Below are 20,397 nucleotides of genomic sequence, written 5' to 3' on the forward strand. Positions count from 1 at the left end.
TTTTTTTTTGTAAATTGAAATTTGCTATCATAAATGTTAGCAACACCTCCGCCTTTGCGGGATGCACGGGGGATATGGTCACTAGTGTAGCCAGGAGGTGAGGCCTCATTTAACACAGTAAATTCATCAGGCTTAAGCCATGTTTCAGTCAGGCCAATCACATCAAGATTATGATCAGTGATTAGTTCATTGACTATAATTGCCTTTGAAGTAAGGGATCTAACATTAAGTAGCCCTATTTTGAGATGTGAGGTATCATGATCTCTTTCAATAATGACAGGAATGGAGGTGGTCTTTATCCTAGTGAGATTGCTAAGGCGAACACCGCCATGTTTAGTTTTGCCCAACCTAGGTCGAGGCACAGACACGGTCTCGATGGTGATAGCTGAGCTGACTACACTGACTGTGCTAGTGGCAGACTCCACTATGCTGGCAGGCTGGCTAACAGCCTGCTGCCTGGCCTGCACCCTATTTCATTGTGGAGCTAGAGGAGTTAGAGCCCTGTCTATGTTGGTAGATAAAATGAGAGCACCCCTCCAGCTAGGATGGAGTCCGTCACTCCTCAGCAGGTCAGGCTTGGTCCTGTTTGTGGGTGAGTCCCAGAAAGAGGGCCAATTATCTACAAATTCTATCTTTTGGGAGGGGCAGAAAACAGTTTTCAACCAGCGATTGAGTTGTGAGACTCTGCTGTAGAGCTCATCACTCCCCCTAACTGGGAGGGGGCCAGAGACAATTACTCGATGCCGACACATCTTTCTAGCTGATTTACACGCAGAAGCTATGTTGCGCTTGGTGATCTCTGACTGTTTCATCCTAACATCGTTGGTGCCGACGTGGATAACAATATCTCTATACTCTCTACACTCGCCAGTTTTAGCTTTAGCCAGCACCATCTTCAGATTAGCCTTAACGTCGGTAGCCCTGCCCCCCGGTAAACAGTGTATGATCGCTGGATGATTCGTTTTAAATCTAATACTGCGGGTAATGGAGTCGCCAATGACTAGAGTTTTCAATTTGTCAGAGCTAATGGTGGGAAGCTTCGGCGTCTCAGACCCCGTAACGGGAGGAGTAGAGACCAGAGAAGACTCGGCCTCTGACTCCGACCCTTAATGGGGAAAACCGGTTGAAAGTTTCTGTCGGCTGAATGAGCGACACCGGTTGAGCGTTCCTACAGCATTTCCTTCCAGAAACCGTGAGAAAGTTGTCCGGCTGCGGGGACTGTGCCAGGGGATTTATACTACTATCTGTACTTACTGGTGGCACAGACGCTGTTTCATCCTTTCCTACACTGAAATTACCCTTGCCTAGCGATTGCGTCTGAAGCTGGGCTTGTAGCACAGCTATCCTCGCCGTAAGGCGAGTACAGCGACTGCAATTAGAAGGCATCATGTTAATGTTACTACTTAGCTTCGGCTGTTGGAGGTCCTGACGAACCACGTCCAGATAAAGCGTCCGGAATGAAAAAGTTGAGGAGGAAAAAACAAAAATATAAACCGTAATTAAAAAGTAAAAATGTAAATTTGTCAGGTAGCAAAACAGGTTGGCAACAAAACGCAGAGCAACTCAAAAATAAGTCTGCAAGTCGTGACCGGAAATGACGGAAATCTTTCCAACAGACAACGATGAGACAGCCTATAGTGAGAAGGTCAGAGACCTGGCAGTGTGGTGCCAGGATAATAACCTCTCCCTCCACCTGATCAACTCAAAGGAGATGATTGTGGACTACAGGAAAAGGAGGACCGAGCAGGCCCCCATTCTCATCGACGGGGCTGTAGTGGAGCAGGTTGAGAGCTTCAAGTTCCTTGTTGACCCCATCACCAACAAACTATCATGGCCCAAACACATCAAGACACTCGTGAAGAGGGCACGACAATGCCTCAGGAGACTAAAAATATGTGGCGTGGGTCCTCCGTTCCTCAAAAAGTTATACTGCTGTACCATTGAGCGTATCCTTATTGGTTGTATTCCCGCCTAGTATGGTAACTACTCGGCAACAGTTAATCAAATGGCTACCCGGACAATTTGCATTGATCCCCCCTTTTTTTACGCTGCTGCTACTCACTTTTTATTAGCTATGCATATCTACTTTATGTACACCCTACCTACATGTACATATTACCTCAATTACCTCGACTAACCTGTACTCCCGCACATTAACTCAGTACCGGTACCCCATGTATATAGCCTCGGTATTATTATTTTATTGTGTTACTTATTTCCACACTTTGGGTTTTGGTAGAAAAGTCAAGAAATGCTTATGTTAGCATTTTCGGACTAAAAACATTATTTTCTACATCAGACTATTACAACAGGAATAAAATGTTCAATATGTTTTCTAAAGCATCCTTTTGTTTGCTTATTATTTAACCATAGATTAGTATTAAATAATATATATAAATAAAAATGAATAATAATAATAATCTATATATATTTATTATTATTTTATTACCCCGTTTTCTCCCTAATTTCGTGGTATCCAACTGGTAGCTACAGTCTTGTCTCATCGCTGCAACTCCCGTACGGATTCGGGACAGGCGGAACACAACCCAACCAAGTCGCACTACTTCTTGACACAATGCCCACTTAACCTGGAAGCCAGCCGCACCAATGTGTCAGAGGAAACACCATGCACCTGGCGACCGTGGCAGCATGCACTGCGTGTGCCTGGCCCACCACAGGAGTCGCTAGTGCGCGATGAGACAAGGACATCCCTGCTGGCCAAACCCTCCCCTATCCCAGACAACGCTGGGCAAATTGTGCACCACCCCATGGGTCTCCCTGTTGCGGCCGGCTGCGACAGAGCCTGGACTCTAACCCAGAATCTAGTGGCACACGGTAATTGGCCTTAGACCACTGCGCCACTCGGGAGGCCCAACCATTGATATGTTCTAGGGTAGGGCCTGTCATTACATTTTGTCAGCCAGTGATTGTCTTGCAAATAACTGCTTGTCTCATGGTAATTGACCATTAATTAACATAAACACGTTTAGCATCTCGTGGATTTCACACACAGCCTACACAATGCTGATGCAGAACATCTACATTCTAATAAATCAATTTAATATAGCCTACACCATCACAATAGATCCACAATTTTTTTATGCAAGTCTAAAAAACATGAAATGAAGAAAATGTAGCCTATTTCAGAAGAATGTCCATATGGCATATTCCCAGATGATCTGGCTATGCCATATGGCTGTGGGCTACACTAATTAATTTAGCAGATTTGCTTAGAATTCTGTGGCATTATTTTCTATTAGTTTATAATATGAAGAATACAATTGAACCTAGCTGAATAAAATAAAAAGGATATTTCCTTCAAACGATTTCCGAGGGAGTGCACACATGCAGCTATTCTGTGTTATCAAAGAAACAGGTCCTCCTATATGCGTAACTTTATTTGTGATACAAACGTTAGGCTATATGTTTTGATTTTTAATACATTCTAAGGCTACATTATGCGACAGTAATGATGATTTGAAAAAAGTTGCATGAAAGGCATGGGCTCTGCTCTGTTTTTTGCGCAGGCTGCACACACGTCATCAGTTTCTCATTCCTCATTCACAATTTGACAAGCACTTGATCATTTTCTCACTCATCACACTATTCGTAATTTAATCTGGTCTTTACATATAGCCTATGGGTGGAATTAGTTTTGATTTAGAATAGCCCACAAAAAAAACGTAATCCGTAGCCTGCACTCGAATAGCAAATGGAGGTTACATGGTTACGTTTTTAATATGCAAGCATAGGCAGTCTGTCCATAAGGCTACGGGAAGCTTTTCATAAAGGAAATGTAATTAAATTGTTAAAATGATATAGCCTATTAGCCTAATTAGTCTATACAGAAATAAATACAATAATTCAAGCATAGGCTACTAAAGCATGATTTGGCCACAGAGGATCATTAGCTGTTTAAAAAAAAAAGTTGTGGATTGTTTTAAATCAGCGTTTTCCAAACTCGGTCCTCGGGACCCCAAGGGGTGCTCATTTTAGATTTTACCCTAACACTACACAGCTGATTCAAATGATCAAAGCTTGATGATTAGTTGGATCAGCTGTGTAGTACTAGGGCAAAAACCAAAACATGCAAACTGTTGGTAAAGCAAATTGTTAGTGCTGTAAAGAGAGGACAATGAAAAGACTAATCTGTCTTTTAGTTATACAAATTCTAAATTCTAATTCTAAACAACAGTATAGCACTAAAATAGGACGTTTTTCCTGTGGTTCATTTTCATAACAGCCAGGTAGGCTATACTCCTGTTGTAAAGTGGAGCAATGTGATTAATATTAGGAAAGTTGAGAAATAAATATAGTAGGCCTAGCCTATAGAAAGCTGATGGGATCATCATCTTTTTAATAGAGGCCATGAAAACTCTGTTTTCTCACGTAATTGCATAGCTTATAGACATTTTGCACAACATTTTGCACAACATGAGCTCATTGATTTTCTAATGGATTTGCGTTGATGTCAGAGCGATTAGAGGGACAATTGCTAATTACCAGGCCAAAAATGTGTCACATAAATATGTGTATGTGACTAATAAAATGTGATTTGATAAGTACCAGGCCATTAGTGATTGGCAGTTAGCAAGTTTGGTAGGCTACTATTGACCATCAGCAGCATCAGTGCGTAGTTTTGGAGAAGCCTAGTTACCATGACTAAATGGTCACATGGAATTTGACTGCGGCCATGACTCGTGACCGCCGGTGTGGTGGTAATATTGTCACCCTAACAGTTATATTCTAGGGGCTATTTCGAGACCTTAAGGAGGATCAGGTACTGCTGGAATGTTTACCAATGGCATGTCCATCTTTTTGTGAGAAATTACACTGGTCACTCAAAACAGTAAAAAAAGTAAATAGCCAACACTTTAGATGAGGCCACACAAAAATTACAAAAAAAATACCCAATGGATTATACGGACCTATATTAAACATCTCATGAATCATTATTAAATACTTTAAAAGTTGTTTATAAATGTGTGAATAACTAGGTTACTAATATTTACAAATGTGGGCGTAACAATGAATAAATTATGAAAAAATGACTTACTAATCCATTATAAATGCTTCATTATGAGGAGTTATTATGAAGCGCTACCTAAACTTCTGATAAGGCAGAAATTAGCGTGGCTAATTAGGTTAACTAACTAAGTGTTACCTAAGGGGTAAAAACATTTTAACTTCATGCTAAATTCATACTAAATATTCTGGTAAAAACAGACAGAAAAAGACAGCGCACAATATATCACTCTCCAGTCCAGTCAGAGGGATAAAGCTATAGATAGAGCCACAAACGAGTCATGCCACCCCATATAGTGGTCTCTAGATAGAACACACAAGCATGCCTTCACACTGTCCAAGCAGTCTTGGTAACAATATTTTATTGTCTTCGATCCAAGAATAGCAATATCACCCGATATAACTCAATGCAGTGTGTGTGTGTGTGTGTGTGTGTGTGTGTGTGTTTTCTCCCTGTCTCACAAAAGCAGTATGTATCACCCTACATAACAACCTATACATAGGCCACACATTATTGTTTTCCGCTACCTCAAGCCATTATTACACAGGCCACGAGATATTGCATTTCCCTGGTCGAAGCAATCTATAGATGGACCAATGGTATTGTGTTACCTGGACTAAGCAATCTATACAGTAGATAGATGAATGGTATTGTATTTCAGTGGTACAAGCAATAATGACCATCCATTACTGTGTTCTCTCATTCCAGGACTTAGTAAGTATATGCATGCAAATATACTTTTAGCCTTCTTGGGCTGCAACCCTGTCCCCTTTCTTCCCACCAAACATACCCGAACCACACCCCCAAAACACATACATACAGCCATCATACCTTCTTGTCGAGGTTGTTGAGGTGTGTGTGGTCAGTCTTGGCAGTAGCGTACACTCCGTCCAGGTCAGTGACCCCGCGGTTAAACTCCTCGACCGTACTGTCCGGTAATGGTAAGGGAGCCTCCTCAGCATCAATGTCTGTTTCCACAGCAACCACCGACTTCTCCGCTCCTGTTAACTCACGGGCTGTAAGAACAAACACATCAACACATTATTAAAGAAATGCCTCATCACCACGCCATGTTAAATAGTTGCCATAGAAGGAGGGTCAATGGAATAATAGACTTTGTTGTTGGAAAGAAAGTTTCTACACCAAAAGATGAGGGAGGACAAAAGAAGAGTAGCAGGATGAGATGTTCTTCATTATGGTGTTCTCCTGTGGCTCTCCTGTTCTTCCAGCTCACAATTAACTCTCCAGATAATCCCACTGGCAGAGCTCAGAGACTGGTGTGGTTTATACCAGTGGAACAGACAGAGAACAGGGGATCAGCTCACATGTGTGTTTGTGTGTGTCAGTGTTAATTCCGTCAACAAAAATTGTGAGAAACATTTTAACACTTATTTTTCAGTGGTAATTGACGAGACTATAACGGAATAAATAGACCCAGACAAAACTATAACTAAACAAAAAATATTTTTTATTTCAGTTGACTAAAATGAGATGAGACAACTATCTCTGTGACTAAATCCTGACTACCAAGTGGACTGGACAAGAGTTTTTGGGAGAGATTGAAAGCTTTTTAGTGATGAGCACACTTAACATTAGCAGGACAGACGCGCAGCTTTACAAAATGAGCAGAATTGAGTTTAATAGTAAAACAACAGTCTATTTATGTTTTTCTCTCCCTTGAGTATAGAAAAGTAGGCTGTCATTTGAAATTGTAATCTCGCTCAACCCTCCCACTTTCCTCACTGCATTTCATAGCCAAGTTCTGTAGCCAAGGTAGCCAAGTCTTCCAATTTTCCTCAGAGAAAACAGCTTGATTCTAGCCCTTACCATTCAAAAGATATGACCCATAATACCAGCGCCATGTTCTACTGTGCATTGGAATGCCATATTTTATATTCAAATCAAATTGTATTGGTCACATACACGTGCTTAGCAGATGTTATTGCAGGTGTAGCAAAATGCTTGCGTTTCTAGCTCCGACAGTGCAGTAATATCTAACAAGTCATAAATTATCTAACAATTTCACAACATAAAACCAATACACAAATCTAAGTAAAGGAATGTACAGATATATGGACAAGCAATGTCAGAGCGGCATAGACTAAGATACAGTATAATAGAATATAATAGAATACAGTATATACATATGGAGATGAGTAATGCAAAATATGTAAACATTATTAAAGTGACTAGTGTTCCATTTATTAAAGTGGCCAGTAATTTCAAATCTATGTACATAGGCAGCAGCCTCTAATGTCCTAGTGTGCTAGAGGAGCTGTTTTTTAGTCTCCTGGTACCAGCTTTGATGCACCAGTACTGGCCTCGCCTTCTGGATGATAGTGGGGTGAACAGACATTGGGTGCTGTAGGTGTCCTGGAGGGCAGATAAGTTTCCCCCCGGGGATGCGTTGGGCAAACCGCACCGACCTCTGGAGAGCCCTGTGGTTGTGGGTGGTGCAGTTGCCGTACCAGGCGGTGATACAGGCCGACAGGAGGCTCTCAATTGTGCATCTGTAAAAGTTTGTGAGGGTTTTAGGTGCCAAGCTAAATTTCTTAAGTCTCCTGAGGCTCTTGCGCCATCTTCACTACACTGTCTGTGTGGGTGGACCATTTCAGTTTGTCAATGATGTGTACGCCGAGGAACTTGAAGCTTTCCACCATCTCCACTGCGGTCCCGCCGATGTGGATAGGGGGTTGCTCCATCTGCTGTTTCCTGAAGTCCACAATCATCTCCTTTGTTTTGTTGACATTGAGTGAGTGGTTATTTTCCTGGCACCACATTCCCAGAGCCCTCACCTCCTCCCTGTAGGCTGTCTTGTCATTATTGGTAATCAACCCTACTACTGTTGTGTCGTCTGCAAACTTGATGAGTTGGAGGCGTGCGTGGCCACACAGTCATGGGTGAACAGGGAGTAGAGGAGGGGGATGAGCATGCACCCTTGTGGGGCCCCAGTGTTGAGGATCATCGAAGTGGAGATGTAGTTTCCTACCCTCACTACCTGGGAGTGGCCCGTCAGGAAGTCCAGGATCCAGTTGCACAGGGCGGGGTTCAGACCCAGGGCCTCGAGCTTAATGATGAGCTTGGAGGGTACTATGTTGCTGAATGCTGAGCTATATTCAATGAACAGCATTCTTACATAGGTATTCCTCTTGTCCAGATGGGATAGGGCAGTGTGCAGGGAGATGGCGATTGCATCGTCTGTGGATCTATTGGGGTGGTAAGCAGATTGAAGTGGGTCTAGGGTGACAGGTAAGGTAGAGGTGATATGATCCTTGACTATTCTCTCAAAGAACTTCATGATGACAGAAGTGAGTGCTATGGGGCGATAGTCATTTAGTTCAGTTACCTTTGCTTTATTGGGAACAGGAACAATGGCCATCTTAAAGCATGTGGGGACAGCAGACTGGGATAGGGAGAGATTGAATATGTCCGTAACACACATAGGCCAGCTGATCTGTGCATGCATCTAGGGATGTCATCTTGGCCGGCAGCCTTTGCGAGGGTTAAATCGCTTAAATGTCTTTCTTATGGTGGCCACGGAGAAGGAGAGCCCACAGTCCTTGGTAGCGGCCCATGTCGGTGGTGCTGTGTTATCTTCAAAGTGGGCGAAACCTATAGGAAGGGAGGAGCAAAATGGAGTTGTGTTCAGATTTGCTGAGACGAGGGCAGGGGAGGGCCTTCTAGGCATCCCAGAAGTTGGAGTAGTAGTGGTTGAGTGTTTTAGCAGCATGAGTACTACAGTCAATGTGTTGATAGAACTTCGGCAGCCTTTTCATCAAATTTGTTTTGTTAAAATCCCTAGCTACAATGAACCCGGCCTCAGGATATCTGGTTTCCAGTGGTATCAGCTTGAGGTGGATATACACCTCTGTGACAATAACTGAAGAGAATTCTCATGGAAGATATAAGGTCAGCATTTTATTGTGAGGTATTCTAGGTCGGGTGAACAAAACGACTTGAGTTCTTGCATGTTTTCACAATCACACCATGAGTCGTTAATCATGAAACATACACCCCACCCTTCTTCTTCCCGGAGAGATATTTATTCCTGTCTGCATCATGAACTGAGAACCCAACTGGCTGGACGGACTCAGACAGTATATTCCAAGGGAGCCATGTTTCTGTGAAACAGAGTATGTTACAATCCCTAATGTCTCTCTGGAAAGAAATCCTCGCCCTAAGCTAGTCAACTTTATTATCCAGAGACTGAACATCAGCAAGTAATATACTCGGAAGCGGTGGGTGGTGTGCGCGCCTCCTAAGTCAGACTAGAAGACCCCTCCGAGTACCTCTCCTCCACCGGCGGTGTTTTGGGCCAGCCTCTGGAATCAGTTCAATTGCCCTGGGGGGTGCGAACAAAGGATTTGATTCGGGAAAGTCGTATTCCTGGTCATAATGCTGGTAGTGCTGGAACATTCAGATAGACATATGCTATATAGAACAAACATGCCTCTATGACATGTTGAATAAGGAATAATGTCAGTTCTATTCATGGAATTTCTATCAAATCAAATGTTATTTGTCACATGCTTCGTAAACAACAGGTGTAGACTAACAGTGTAAATGCTTACTTACGGGCCCTTCCCAACAATGCAGAGAGAAAAATAATAGAACAAATGATGATAATACGAGGAATTATATCTGCAACGTTCGAGAACGTTTTGCAATTGATCGTGGCCCTGGTAACATTACCAGTAGCCTATATGCAAACATTTGGGGACACAGAAAGAAAGGAAAAGGGATACCAAACAATTTATTGACTCAATTCCTCTTGCCTGTACTAGGGCTGTTGCGAAGACCACTGCCACACCAGAAGTCATGAGCTCTGACTGCAGTAAAATTCCATGTGACCGTTGAGCCACGGTAATCTCCTCTTACGCACTCTGGTCTTGCATTGGTAGTACCTGTCACCAATGGTCTGGTACTCTGGGCTCTATTGTACCTCTAACCACTCTGACATCAATGCAAATGCAATCTAAAATCACATCAAACACTTAGTTTTTAATTTACTGTTTTATATTAACGTTTATAGATACTGGCACTTTTTGTACATCGAGTCGATGTCCTTTTGAGAAAGTATACGTTTTAATCAGAAGATCAGGCTAGAAGACCAGATTGGCACTAAATAACTTTGTATATTTCAACTGGCACAGTCCCTCCAAAAGGGGGTTAAGGTCAGGGGTAAATGCCAAATAGATGGTGGAAATCTCATAATTACTCTATGCCCGTTACTGTCCAGAGATGTTTATCAGTGCCCCAGCCCGTGTTCTAGCGATAAATCCATTGGAGCAGCAGCATGATATAATAGACAGGGTTAGAAGGGAAGGAGCAATGACCCTCTTTCAGGTATGCATAACGAATAGAGATCTTTCAGACCTTGATCATGACAACCAACCTAATCCTCCTGCTTCCATCTTCTGTCCGAGTGCAGTGGGGAGACCAGGAGAGGATCGCGAAGGAGGCCCCAGTCGAGACAGTCTGTTGTGCCAAATGAACATGGAAAGGCCCGGGGATAGGGGCAGGGGATTGGAAAGGCAAAACGCTAGTTTGATGCCGGCACGAACCCTGGGTGGAGCTTCACGGCTGGGATTGGACTGCATGGAGTCAACACTCATCTCAAGTGAACAATTTCAGCTGACACTTCCAACAGATGAGGAGAGGACGAGAGGACTACACATCCCTCATCTCAACGTTAGAAGTCTTCTTCCCAAGATTGAGGAAATTCGCCTATTCTCCAGTAACTGTAAGATGGGAGTGCTTTGCTTTACCGAAACAAGGTTAGATGGTTCGATAAATAACGCTGAGATTGAAGTTGAAAATTGTGAAGAGACTGCAATCGCAAAGGCGGGGGAGTTTGTATTTATGTAAGATCAGATATTGGGTTCAACTTTAGATCGGATTTAAACCATGATGAGTTTGAAGCTGTGTGGTTGGACATTTTATCACCAAAATGCAGACCCATTATAGACGGAAGCTGTTACAGACCAATACAAGTTTTATGAATTGTTGGAGAAGACTTGCTTCAACTGTACAGATTTAGGTAAATCAGAGGTTGTTGTTACTGGTGATTTTAATACAAATATTCTCTAACAGGGCCATGCTACTTTTAAAGCTCTTCAGAATTTTTGTAATCTGTTTTTCCTCATACCAGCTGATTTCTGGGGTTTACACTATGGGCTCAGTGATCATTACATAATTTAGGTCTATAAAGAATAATAGAGCAGATATTTTTGTTAATTGTTTGATCAAATTGGACTGGTCTGCTGTATTGAAATGCAATGAGGTGGAAAATGCCTGGGGCAATTTTAAATCATTGTTTTTAGATGCTTTAGATAAGCAGGTTCCAGATTTGTTGTTGTTGTTGAATTAAGCAAAGAACAGATCCATGGAAAAACTATAACATTATAAAGGTAATTAAGTGTAGAAATGAACACTTTCTGGAGTTTAGGAAATCCAAGGCAGGTTGTATATTTATAGACTATAAGAAATTAAGAAATGAGGTCAACATGATGATACAGAAGGCCAAGAAAGATTATTTTAATGACAAATAGTTGAAAATAGGAACAATCCGAGTAAATTATGGAACTGTCTGAAGCTGTTAGGATACAGTAACAGATTAAAGACCAGAGCTCGAAGTCTTAGATTAGACAAGATTACATCAGACAAGATCATAGTTGTAGACAATCTGAATAGCTTTTTTTGACAACTATAGCTAATACATTAGTTAGCAAGTTACCTTGTCAGTCACGTTGCTATGGGGAGAGTCATGTCCAGCAGTTTTACTCACAGCAGGGGATTCAAGTAGATGCTTTTTCGTTTGAAAAGGTGTCTGAGTCAACTGTGCTAAATAAGCTGAAAGAACTTGCAATTGGCCTTAACAACATTCCCGACAGATTTATAAGGGATTCTGCGCAATTTATCACCCCCTGTGTAACTCACATTATAAACATGTCTATTGCACTGGGGTGTTTTCCCAGTGAACTAAAACTTTCAAGGGTCATTCCTTTATATAAACATTTTAATAAGTTAGATCATGGAAACTATCGGCCTGTCTCAATCCTGTGTGTTTTATCGACGGTCACGGAAAAGATCATGTCCGAACAGATTGACAGTTATATTTCCTAACATGAGCGCCAATCTGTCTTTAGGAAATCCCATTCCACCGACACTTGCCTACAATATCTAACTGACCAAATAAGGAAGGAAGTAGACGTAGGGAAATTTTGTTAGATCTCCAAAAGGCGTGGATCATGAGATTCTGTTAAACAAACTAAGAGCCATGGGCTTTAACAACGTAGCAGTAAAATGGGTTAGCAGTTAATTGCAAGGAAGACCACAGATCGTAAATGTGGATGGGACCCTATCTAAACCCAAAATATTGAACTGCGGGGTACCCCAAGGGACTGTGCTGGTTCCACTTTTCTTTCTATTGTATATACATTATCTGAAATCTGCCTGTACATGTGAACTTTTCCTCTATGCAGATTATTATGCACTGTTGGTTTCCCACAAAGACAAAAATGTAGTTGAGGAAGGCCTCTGTGCTGAACTTCTGAATGTGAGTAAATGGCCATATGACAATAAGTTGTCTCTTCACCTTGAAAAACAGAGTCCGTCTTGATCGGTTCCAAAGTGAAACTGAGGGATCGGTGTCCCTATACTGGGACGGTTGTTGCAAAGATGCGCTAATGTGACTAGAATTACATTCTACGTAATATCCAACTTTCCAGGACATAGACATGTCTTATAAACTCAGCAAAAAAAGAAACGTCCCTTTTTCAGGACCCTGTCTTTCAAAGATAATTCAAATAACATCACAGACCTTCATTGTAAAGGGTTTAAACACTGTTTCCCATGCTTGTTCAATGAACCATAAACAATTAATGAACATGCACCTGTGGAACGGTCGCTAAGACACGAACAGCTTACAGACGGTAGGAAATTAAGGTCACAGTCAGGAAAATGTAGGACACTAAAGAGGCCTTTCTACTGACTCTGAAAAACACCAAAAGAAAGATGCCCAGGGTCCCTGCTTATCTGTGTGAACGTGCCTTAGGCATGATGCAAGGAGTCATGAGGACTGCAGATGTGGCCAGGGCAATAAATTGCAATGTCCATACTGTGAGATGCCTAAGACAACCCTACAGGACGGACAGCTGATTGTCCTCGTAGTGACAGACCACGTGTAACAACACCTGCCCAGGATCGGTACATCCGAACATCACACCTGCGGGACAGGTACAGGATGGCAACAACAACTGCCCGAGTTACACCAGGAATGCACAATCCCTCCATCAGTGCTCAGACTGTCCACAATAGGTTGAGAGAGGCTGGACTGAGGGCTTGTAGGCCTGTTGTAAGGCAGGTCCTCACCAGATGTCACCGGCAACAACGTCACCTATGGCACAAACCCACCGTCGCTAGACCAGACAGGACTGGAAAAAAGTGCTCTTCACTGACGAGTTGCGTTTTTGTCTCACCAGGGGTGATGGCCGGATTCACGTTTATCGTCGAAGGAATGAGCGTTACACAGAGTCCTGTACTCTGGAGCGGGATCGATTTGGATGTGGAGGGTCCTTCATGGTCTGGGGCGGTGTGTCACAGCATCATCGGTCTGAGCTTGTTGTCATTGCAGGCAATCTCAATGCTGTGCGTTACTGAGAAGACATCCTCCTCCCTCATGTGGTACCCTTCCTGCAGGCTCATCCTGACATGAGCCTCCAGTGTGACAATGCCACCAGCCAAACTGCTCGTTCTCTGCGTGATTTCCTGCAAGACAGGAATGTCAGTGTTTTGACATGGCCAGCGAAGAGCCCGGATCTCAATCCCTGCTGGATTGGATGGTGAGGACTAGGGCCATTCCCCCCAGAAATGTCTGGGAACTTGCTGGTGCCTTGATGGAAGAGAGGGGTAACATCTCACAGCAAGAACCCATTTTCTCAGTCCCTGCCGATGAAAAACAACCCCAAAGGATGATGCTGCCACCACCATACTTCACTGTGGAGATGGTGTTCTCAGGGTGATGAGAGGTGCTGGATTTACGCCAGACATAACGTTTTTCTTGATGGACAAAAAGCTCAATTTTAGTCTGATCTGACCAGAGTACCTGTTTCCATATGTTTGGGGAGTCTCCCATATACTTTTCTTTAAGCAATGGCTTTTTTTCTGTCCACTCCTCTGTAAAGACCAGCTCTGTGGAGTGCACAGCTTAAAGTGGTCCTATGGACAGATACTCCAATCTCCGCTCTGGAGCTTTGCAGCTCCATCAGGGTTATCTTTGGTCTCTTTGTTGCCTCTCAGATTAATGCCCTCCTTGCCTGGTCTGTGAGTTTTGGTGTGCGGCCCTCTGTTCGCAGGTTTGTTGTGGTGCCATATTCTTTCCATTTTGGAATGAATGTCCATTTTGGAATGGACATTTTGGCAAACCGTAGTCTGTTTTTTTAATGGCCGTTTTGAGCAGTGGCTTCTTCCTTGCTGAGTGGCCTTTCAGGTTATGTCGATATAGGACTAGTTTTACTGTGAATATAGATACTTTTGTTCCTGTTTCCTCCAGCATCTTCACAAGGTCCTTTGTTGTTGTTCTGGGATTGATGTGCACTTTTCGCACCAAAGCATGTTCATCTCTAGGAGACAGAACGCGTCTCCTTACTGAGCGGTATGACTGCTGCGTGGTCCCATGGTGTTTATACTTGGGTACTATTGTTTGTACAGATGAACGTGGTACCTTCAGGCGTTCGGAAGTTGCTCTCAAGGATGAACCAGACTTGTGGAGGACTACAATTTCCCCATGATGTCAAGCAAAGAGGCACTGAGTTTGAAGGTAGGCCTTGAAATACATCTTCAGGTCCACCTCCAATTGACTCAAATGATGTCAATTAGCCTATCAGAAGCTTCTAATGTCCTGACATCATTTTCTGGAATTTTCCAAGCTGTTTAAAGACAGTCAACTTAGTGTATGTAAACTTCTGACCCACTGGAATTGTGATACAGTGAATTATAAGTGAAATAATCTGTCTGTAAACAATTGTTGGAAAAATGACTTTTGTCATGCACAAAGTAGATGTCCTAACCAACTTTCCAAAACTATAGTTTGTTAACAAGAAACGTGTGTAGTGGTTGAAAAACAAGTGTATGTAAACTTCCGACTTCAACTGTATATTGCACACAGGTGGACTTTATTTAACTAATTATGTGACTTCTGAAGGTAATTGGTTGCACCAGATCTTATTTAATGGTTTCATAGCAAAGGGGGTGAATACATATGCACTCACCACTTTTACATTTATTATTATTTTTTTCATTTTTTGAAACAAGTTATTTTTTTCATTTCACTTCACCAATTTGGACTATTTTGTCTATGTCCATTACATGAAATACAAATAAAAATACATTTAAATTACAGGTTGTAATGCAACAAAATAGGGAAAAAAGGGGATAAATACTTTTGCAAGGCGCTGTATGTATTTAAAAGAAATGGTCTAATATATAAAATCAATCAAAAGAGTATGTGCTTTTAAAACCCACCTCACTATGATTGATCAATTTGAAGAAAGAAGAGGTTGAAAGTGAGTTAAAAATATGGTCTTTGTTTCAAAGCCTAGCACAACGAAATGGATGGCACTTTTTCTAAGGTGGTGATTAACGAAAAAAAAGGTAATAATTTAGGCTTCACTGTCCCGCAAAATCATCCTGTTGTCCCGCATTTGGGTATTTTAAATGTGGCCACCCAAACAGCATGAGTTTGCAGACAACACTACAGTGGTAGGCTTGATCACCAAAAATGACGAGACGGCCTACAGGGAGGAGGTGAGGGCCCTCAGAGTGTGGTGTCAGGAAAATAACCTCACACTCAACGTCAACAAAACAAAGGAGATGATCGTGGACTTCAGAAAACAGCAGGAGGGAGTACCCCCCTATCCAGCTCTTTGGTCTTGGCCATAGTGGAGTTTGGAGTGTGACTGTTTGAGGTTGTGGACAGGTGTCTTTTATACTGATAACAAGTTCAAACAGGTGCCATTAATACAGGTAACGAGTGGAGGACAGAGGAGCCTCTTAAAGAAGAAGTTACAGGTCTGTGAGAGCCAGAAATCTTGCTTGTTTGTAGGTGACCAAATACTTATTTTCCACCATAATTTGCAAATAAACTCATTAAAAATCCTACAATGTGATTTTCTGGATTTTTTTTCTCATTTTGTCTGTCATATTTGAAGTGTACCTATGATGAAAATTACAGGCCTCTCATCTTTTTAAGTGGGAGAACTTGCACAATTGGTGGCTGACTAAATACTTTTTTGCCCCACTGTATATGACTGTGTAAATAACTTTATCTATTCTAGTGATTCAGTGATTCAGACTTGAGCACTTGGACCAGGACCACTTTTTTTGTAAATTATTTTCCAATTTGTCAATTAATTGTCTTTTTGTTTTCTCATGATTTGGTTGGGCCTAATTGTGTTGCTGCCCTGGAGCTCTGTGTGGTCTGTTTGTGAACAGAGCCCCAGGACGAGCTTGTTTAGGGGGCTCTACTCCAGGTTCTCTGTAGGTGATGGCTTTGTTATGGAAGGTTTGGGAATCACTTCTTTTAGGTGGTTGTAGAATTTAACGTCTCTTTTCTGGATTTTGTTAAATAGCGGGTATTGGCCTAAATCTGCTCTGCATGCATTATTTGGTGTTTTATGTTGTACACATGGGATATTTTTGCATAATTCTGCATGCAGAGTCTCAATGTGGTGTTTGTCCCATTTTGTGAATTCTTGGTTGGTGAGCGGACCCCAGACCTCACAACCATAAAGGGCAATGGGTTCTATAACTGATTCAAGTATTGTTAGCAGGCCCTTCTTCTTCCTTCTTGCCTTGTCTCTCAGATTGTTCACAGCTTTGTGGGAGTTACCTGTGGTGCTGATGTTTAGGCCAAGGTAGGTATAATTTTTTATTTACTCTTGGAACACCATTATTTTTGTCTTACTGAGATTTACTGGAATCGGGCCAGGTCTGACAGAATCTGTGCAGAAGATCTAGGTGCTGCTGTAGGCCCTCCCTGGTTGTAGACAGAAGCACCAGATCATCAGCAAACAGTAGGCATTTCAGATTCTGGTAGGGTGAGGCCGGATGCTGCAGACTGTTCTAGTGCGCTCGCCAATTCATTGATATATATGTTGAAGGGAGTGGGTACACAAACATTTTTGTTTTGTTTGTGTACATGGAATTTATAATGTCTTATGTTTCTCCCCCAACACCACTTTCCATTAATTTGAATAGCAGACCCTCATGACAAATTGAGTTGAAAGCTTTTTTGAAATCAACAAAGCATGAGAAGACTTTACCTTTGTTTTGGTTTGTTAGTTTATCAATTAGGGTGTGCAGGGTGAATTTGGTTAAAAGCCAATTTGACATTTGCTCAGTACATTGTTTTCACTGAGGAAATGTACGAGTCTGCTGTTAATGTTAACGCAGAGAATTTTCCCAAGGTTGCTGTTGACGCATATCCCACGGTGGTTATTGGGGTCAAATTTATCTCCACTTTTATGGATTGGGGTGATCTGTCCTTGGTTCCAAATATTTGGGAAGATGCCAGTGCTAAGGATGGATGATGTTAAAGAGTTTAAGTATAGCCAGTTTGGAATTTGGGGTCTGTATATTTTATCCTTTCATTTAGGATACCATTAACACCACAGGCCTTTTTGGGTTGGAGGGTTTATATTTTGTCCTGTAGTTCATTCAATGTGATTGGAGAATCCAGTGGGTAGTCTTTAATAGCTGATTATAAGATTTGTATTTGATCTCTACCTCTCTCTTTCTCTCTGGCTCCGTCTGTGTGTGTGTGTCTCGCTCTGCTTCTGAGTGTATGTTTGCTTTGTATGTAATGTTAATTATGCAGAAAAATATGTTGGCAGGACAAGGTAAGTATGTTTGTGCACATGGAAGTCAGTGATTAATGTTTACTATATGTTAATGAGGCAATATAAATGTGATGTGACTAAAATGTGACAAAAATGAAAGGGCATTTATTTGACTAAAATGAAAGGGCATTTATTTGACTCAAATGCCCACTGTTTGTCATTTTGGTAATAACTAGACTAAATCATTATTCAATTGACAAAAATGTGACTAATACTTAATTACATTTTAATCAAATTTACTAAGACTAGACAATCAAAAAAATAGTCAAAATTAACACTGGTAGGAGGGTATAGGAGGGTGGCACATGGGGATGCTGTGGGCTTTGTAACATCATACAACAGAATCTGTATGATTTAAAGTTGATTCTAAATTCGGGTAAAACAAAATGCATGGTATTTTCAAATGCCAGGCATATTACAAATCATGTAATTGCTCCATTGGCTGGACATACTATAGAGCAAGTTAAAGTGTACAAATATTTGGGTGTGTGGGTTGATGATAAGCTGAGCTTCACTGTGCATGTAGAGAACTTGATAAGGAAGCTCAAGCTGAAAATAGGATTTTATTACAGGCATAAGGCTTGTTTTTGTTTTGAGGCCAGGAAGGAGCTGGTACGATGTACATTACTGTTGGTTTTAGATTTTAGTGATGTTATATATATATGCAGGCCTACCCTGAGAGCACTTGATTCAGTGTATCATGCAGCCCTCAGGTTCATTACAAATCAGAAACGTCTAACACATCATTGTGATCTCTACAGCGCTGTTGGCTGGTCGTCATTGACCTTGCGTAGGCTTAAACACTGGTATACACTGATTTATAAGGCCATTTTGGGTAATATGCCATTTTATCTCTGTTCTTTTTTAGTCAGGCCAGTAAATAAATATAAATTACGGTCCCATTCTGATTTGCTTCTAACAGTACCAAAAATTAGAACAGGTCATGGTAGAAATAGTTTTAGTTACTTAGCACCATGGTCCTGGAATTCTCTCCTGAACATTTTAAAATGTAATGATCTAGTTTCATTGGTGGAGTTTAAACACTTGATTGATGTATATATCATAGAGTGTAATTGTTTTTTCGGCCAGCTGTTTTTAGTCAAGAGGTTTGTGTTTTTAATGTAATATGTAATTGTTGTACAGTATGTGTGTTTATAGTTTTGTTTAATGTTGTGTTAGTGTATGTACAGTGCCTTGCGAAAGTATTCGGCCCCCTTGAACTTTGCGACCTTTTGCCACATTTCAGGCTTCAAACATAAAGATATAAAACTGTATTTTTTGTGAAGGATCAACAACAAGTGGAACACAATCATGAAGTGGAACGACATTTATTGGATATTTCACACTTTTTTAACAAATCAAAAACTGAAAAATTGGGAGTGCAAAATTATTCAGCCCCTTTACTTTCAGTGCAGCAAACTCTCTCCAGAAGTTCAGTGAGGATCTCTGAATGATCCAATGTTGACCTAAATGACTAATGATGATAAATACAATCCACCTTTGTGTAATCAAGTCTCCGTATAAATGCACCTGCACTGTGATAGTCTCAGAGGTCCGTTAATAGCGCAGAGAGCATCATGAAGAACAAGGAACACACCAGGCAGGTCCGAGATACTGTTGTGAAGAAGTTTAAAGCCGGATTTGGATACAAAAATATTTCCCAAGCTTTAAACATCCCAAGGAGCACTGTGCAAGCGATAATATTGAAATTGAAGGAGTATCAGACCACTGCAAATCTACCAAGACCTGGCCGTCCCTCTAAACTTTCAGCTCAAACAAGGAGAAGACTGATCAGAGATGCAGCCAAGAGGCCCATGATCACTCTGGATGAACTGCAGAGATCTACAGCTGAGGTGGGAGACTCTGTCCATAGGACAACAATCAGTCGTCTATTGCACAAATCTGGCCTTTATGGAAGAGTGGCAAGAAGAAAGCCATTTCTTAAAGATATGCTTAAAAAGTGTCGTTTAAAGTTCGCCACAAGCCACCTGGGAGACACACCAAACATGTGGAAGAAGGTGCTCTGGTCAGATGAAACCAAAATTGAACTTTTTGGCAACAATGCAAAACGTTATGTTTGGCGTAAAAGCAACACAGCTGAACACACCATCCCCACTGTCAAACATGGTGGTGGCAGCATCATGGTTTGGGCCTGCTTTTCTTCAGCAGGGACAGGGAAGATGGTTAAAATTGATGGGAAGATGGATGGAGCCAAATACAGGACCATTCTGGAAGAAAATCTGATGGAGTCTGCAAAAGACCTGAGACTGGGATGGAGATTTGTCTTCCAACAAGACAATGATCCAAAACATAAAGCAAAATCTACAATGGAATGGTTCAAAAATAAACATATCCAGGTGTTAGAATGGCCAAGTCAAAGTCCAGACCTGAATCCAATCGAGAATCTGTGGAAAGAACTGAAAACTGCTGTTCACAAATGCTCTCCATCCAACCTCACTGAGCTCGAGCTGT

The 20,397-nt window shown here is 41.7% G+C and overlaps 1 protein-coding gene across 1 annotated transcript in view; it reads right to left on the reverse strand.

The window, feature by feature from the left end:
- The window catches only part of LOC139407969 (dystrophin-like protein 1), a 257,732-nt gene that overhangs the window by 61,551 nt on the left and 175,784 nt on the right, over window positions 1–20,397 (reverse strand). The window contains exons 9-11 of the mRNA XM_071151829.1: window positions 8,512–8,638; window positions 7,344–7,536; window positions 5,858–6,049 (exon numbers count right to left, since the gene is read on the reverse strand). Coding sequence (XP_071007930.1) covers window positions 5,858–6,049; window positions 7,344–7,536; window positions 8,512–8,638 — 512 coding nt within the window. The remainder of the gene's footprint in view (window positions 1–5,857; window positions 6,050–7,343; window positions 7,537–8,511; window positions 8,639–20,397) is intronic.

The sequence above is a fragment of the Oncorhynchus clarkii genome, chromosome 4, assembly GCF_045791955.1.
Source record: "Oncorhynchus clarkii lewisi isolate Uvic-CL-2024 chromosome 4, UVic_Ocla_1.0, whole genome shotgun sequence".
Classification (NCBI taxonomy): domain Eukaryota; kingdom Metazoa; phylum Chordata; class Actinopteri; order Salmoniformes; family Salmonidae; genus Oncorhynchus; species Oncorhynchus clarkii.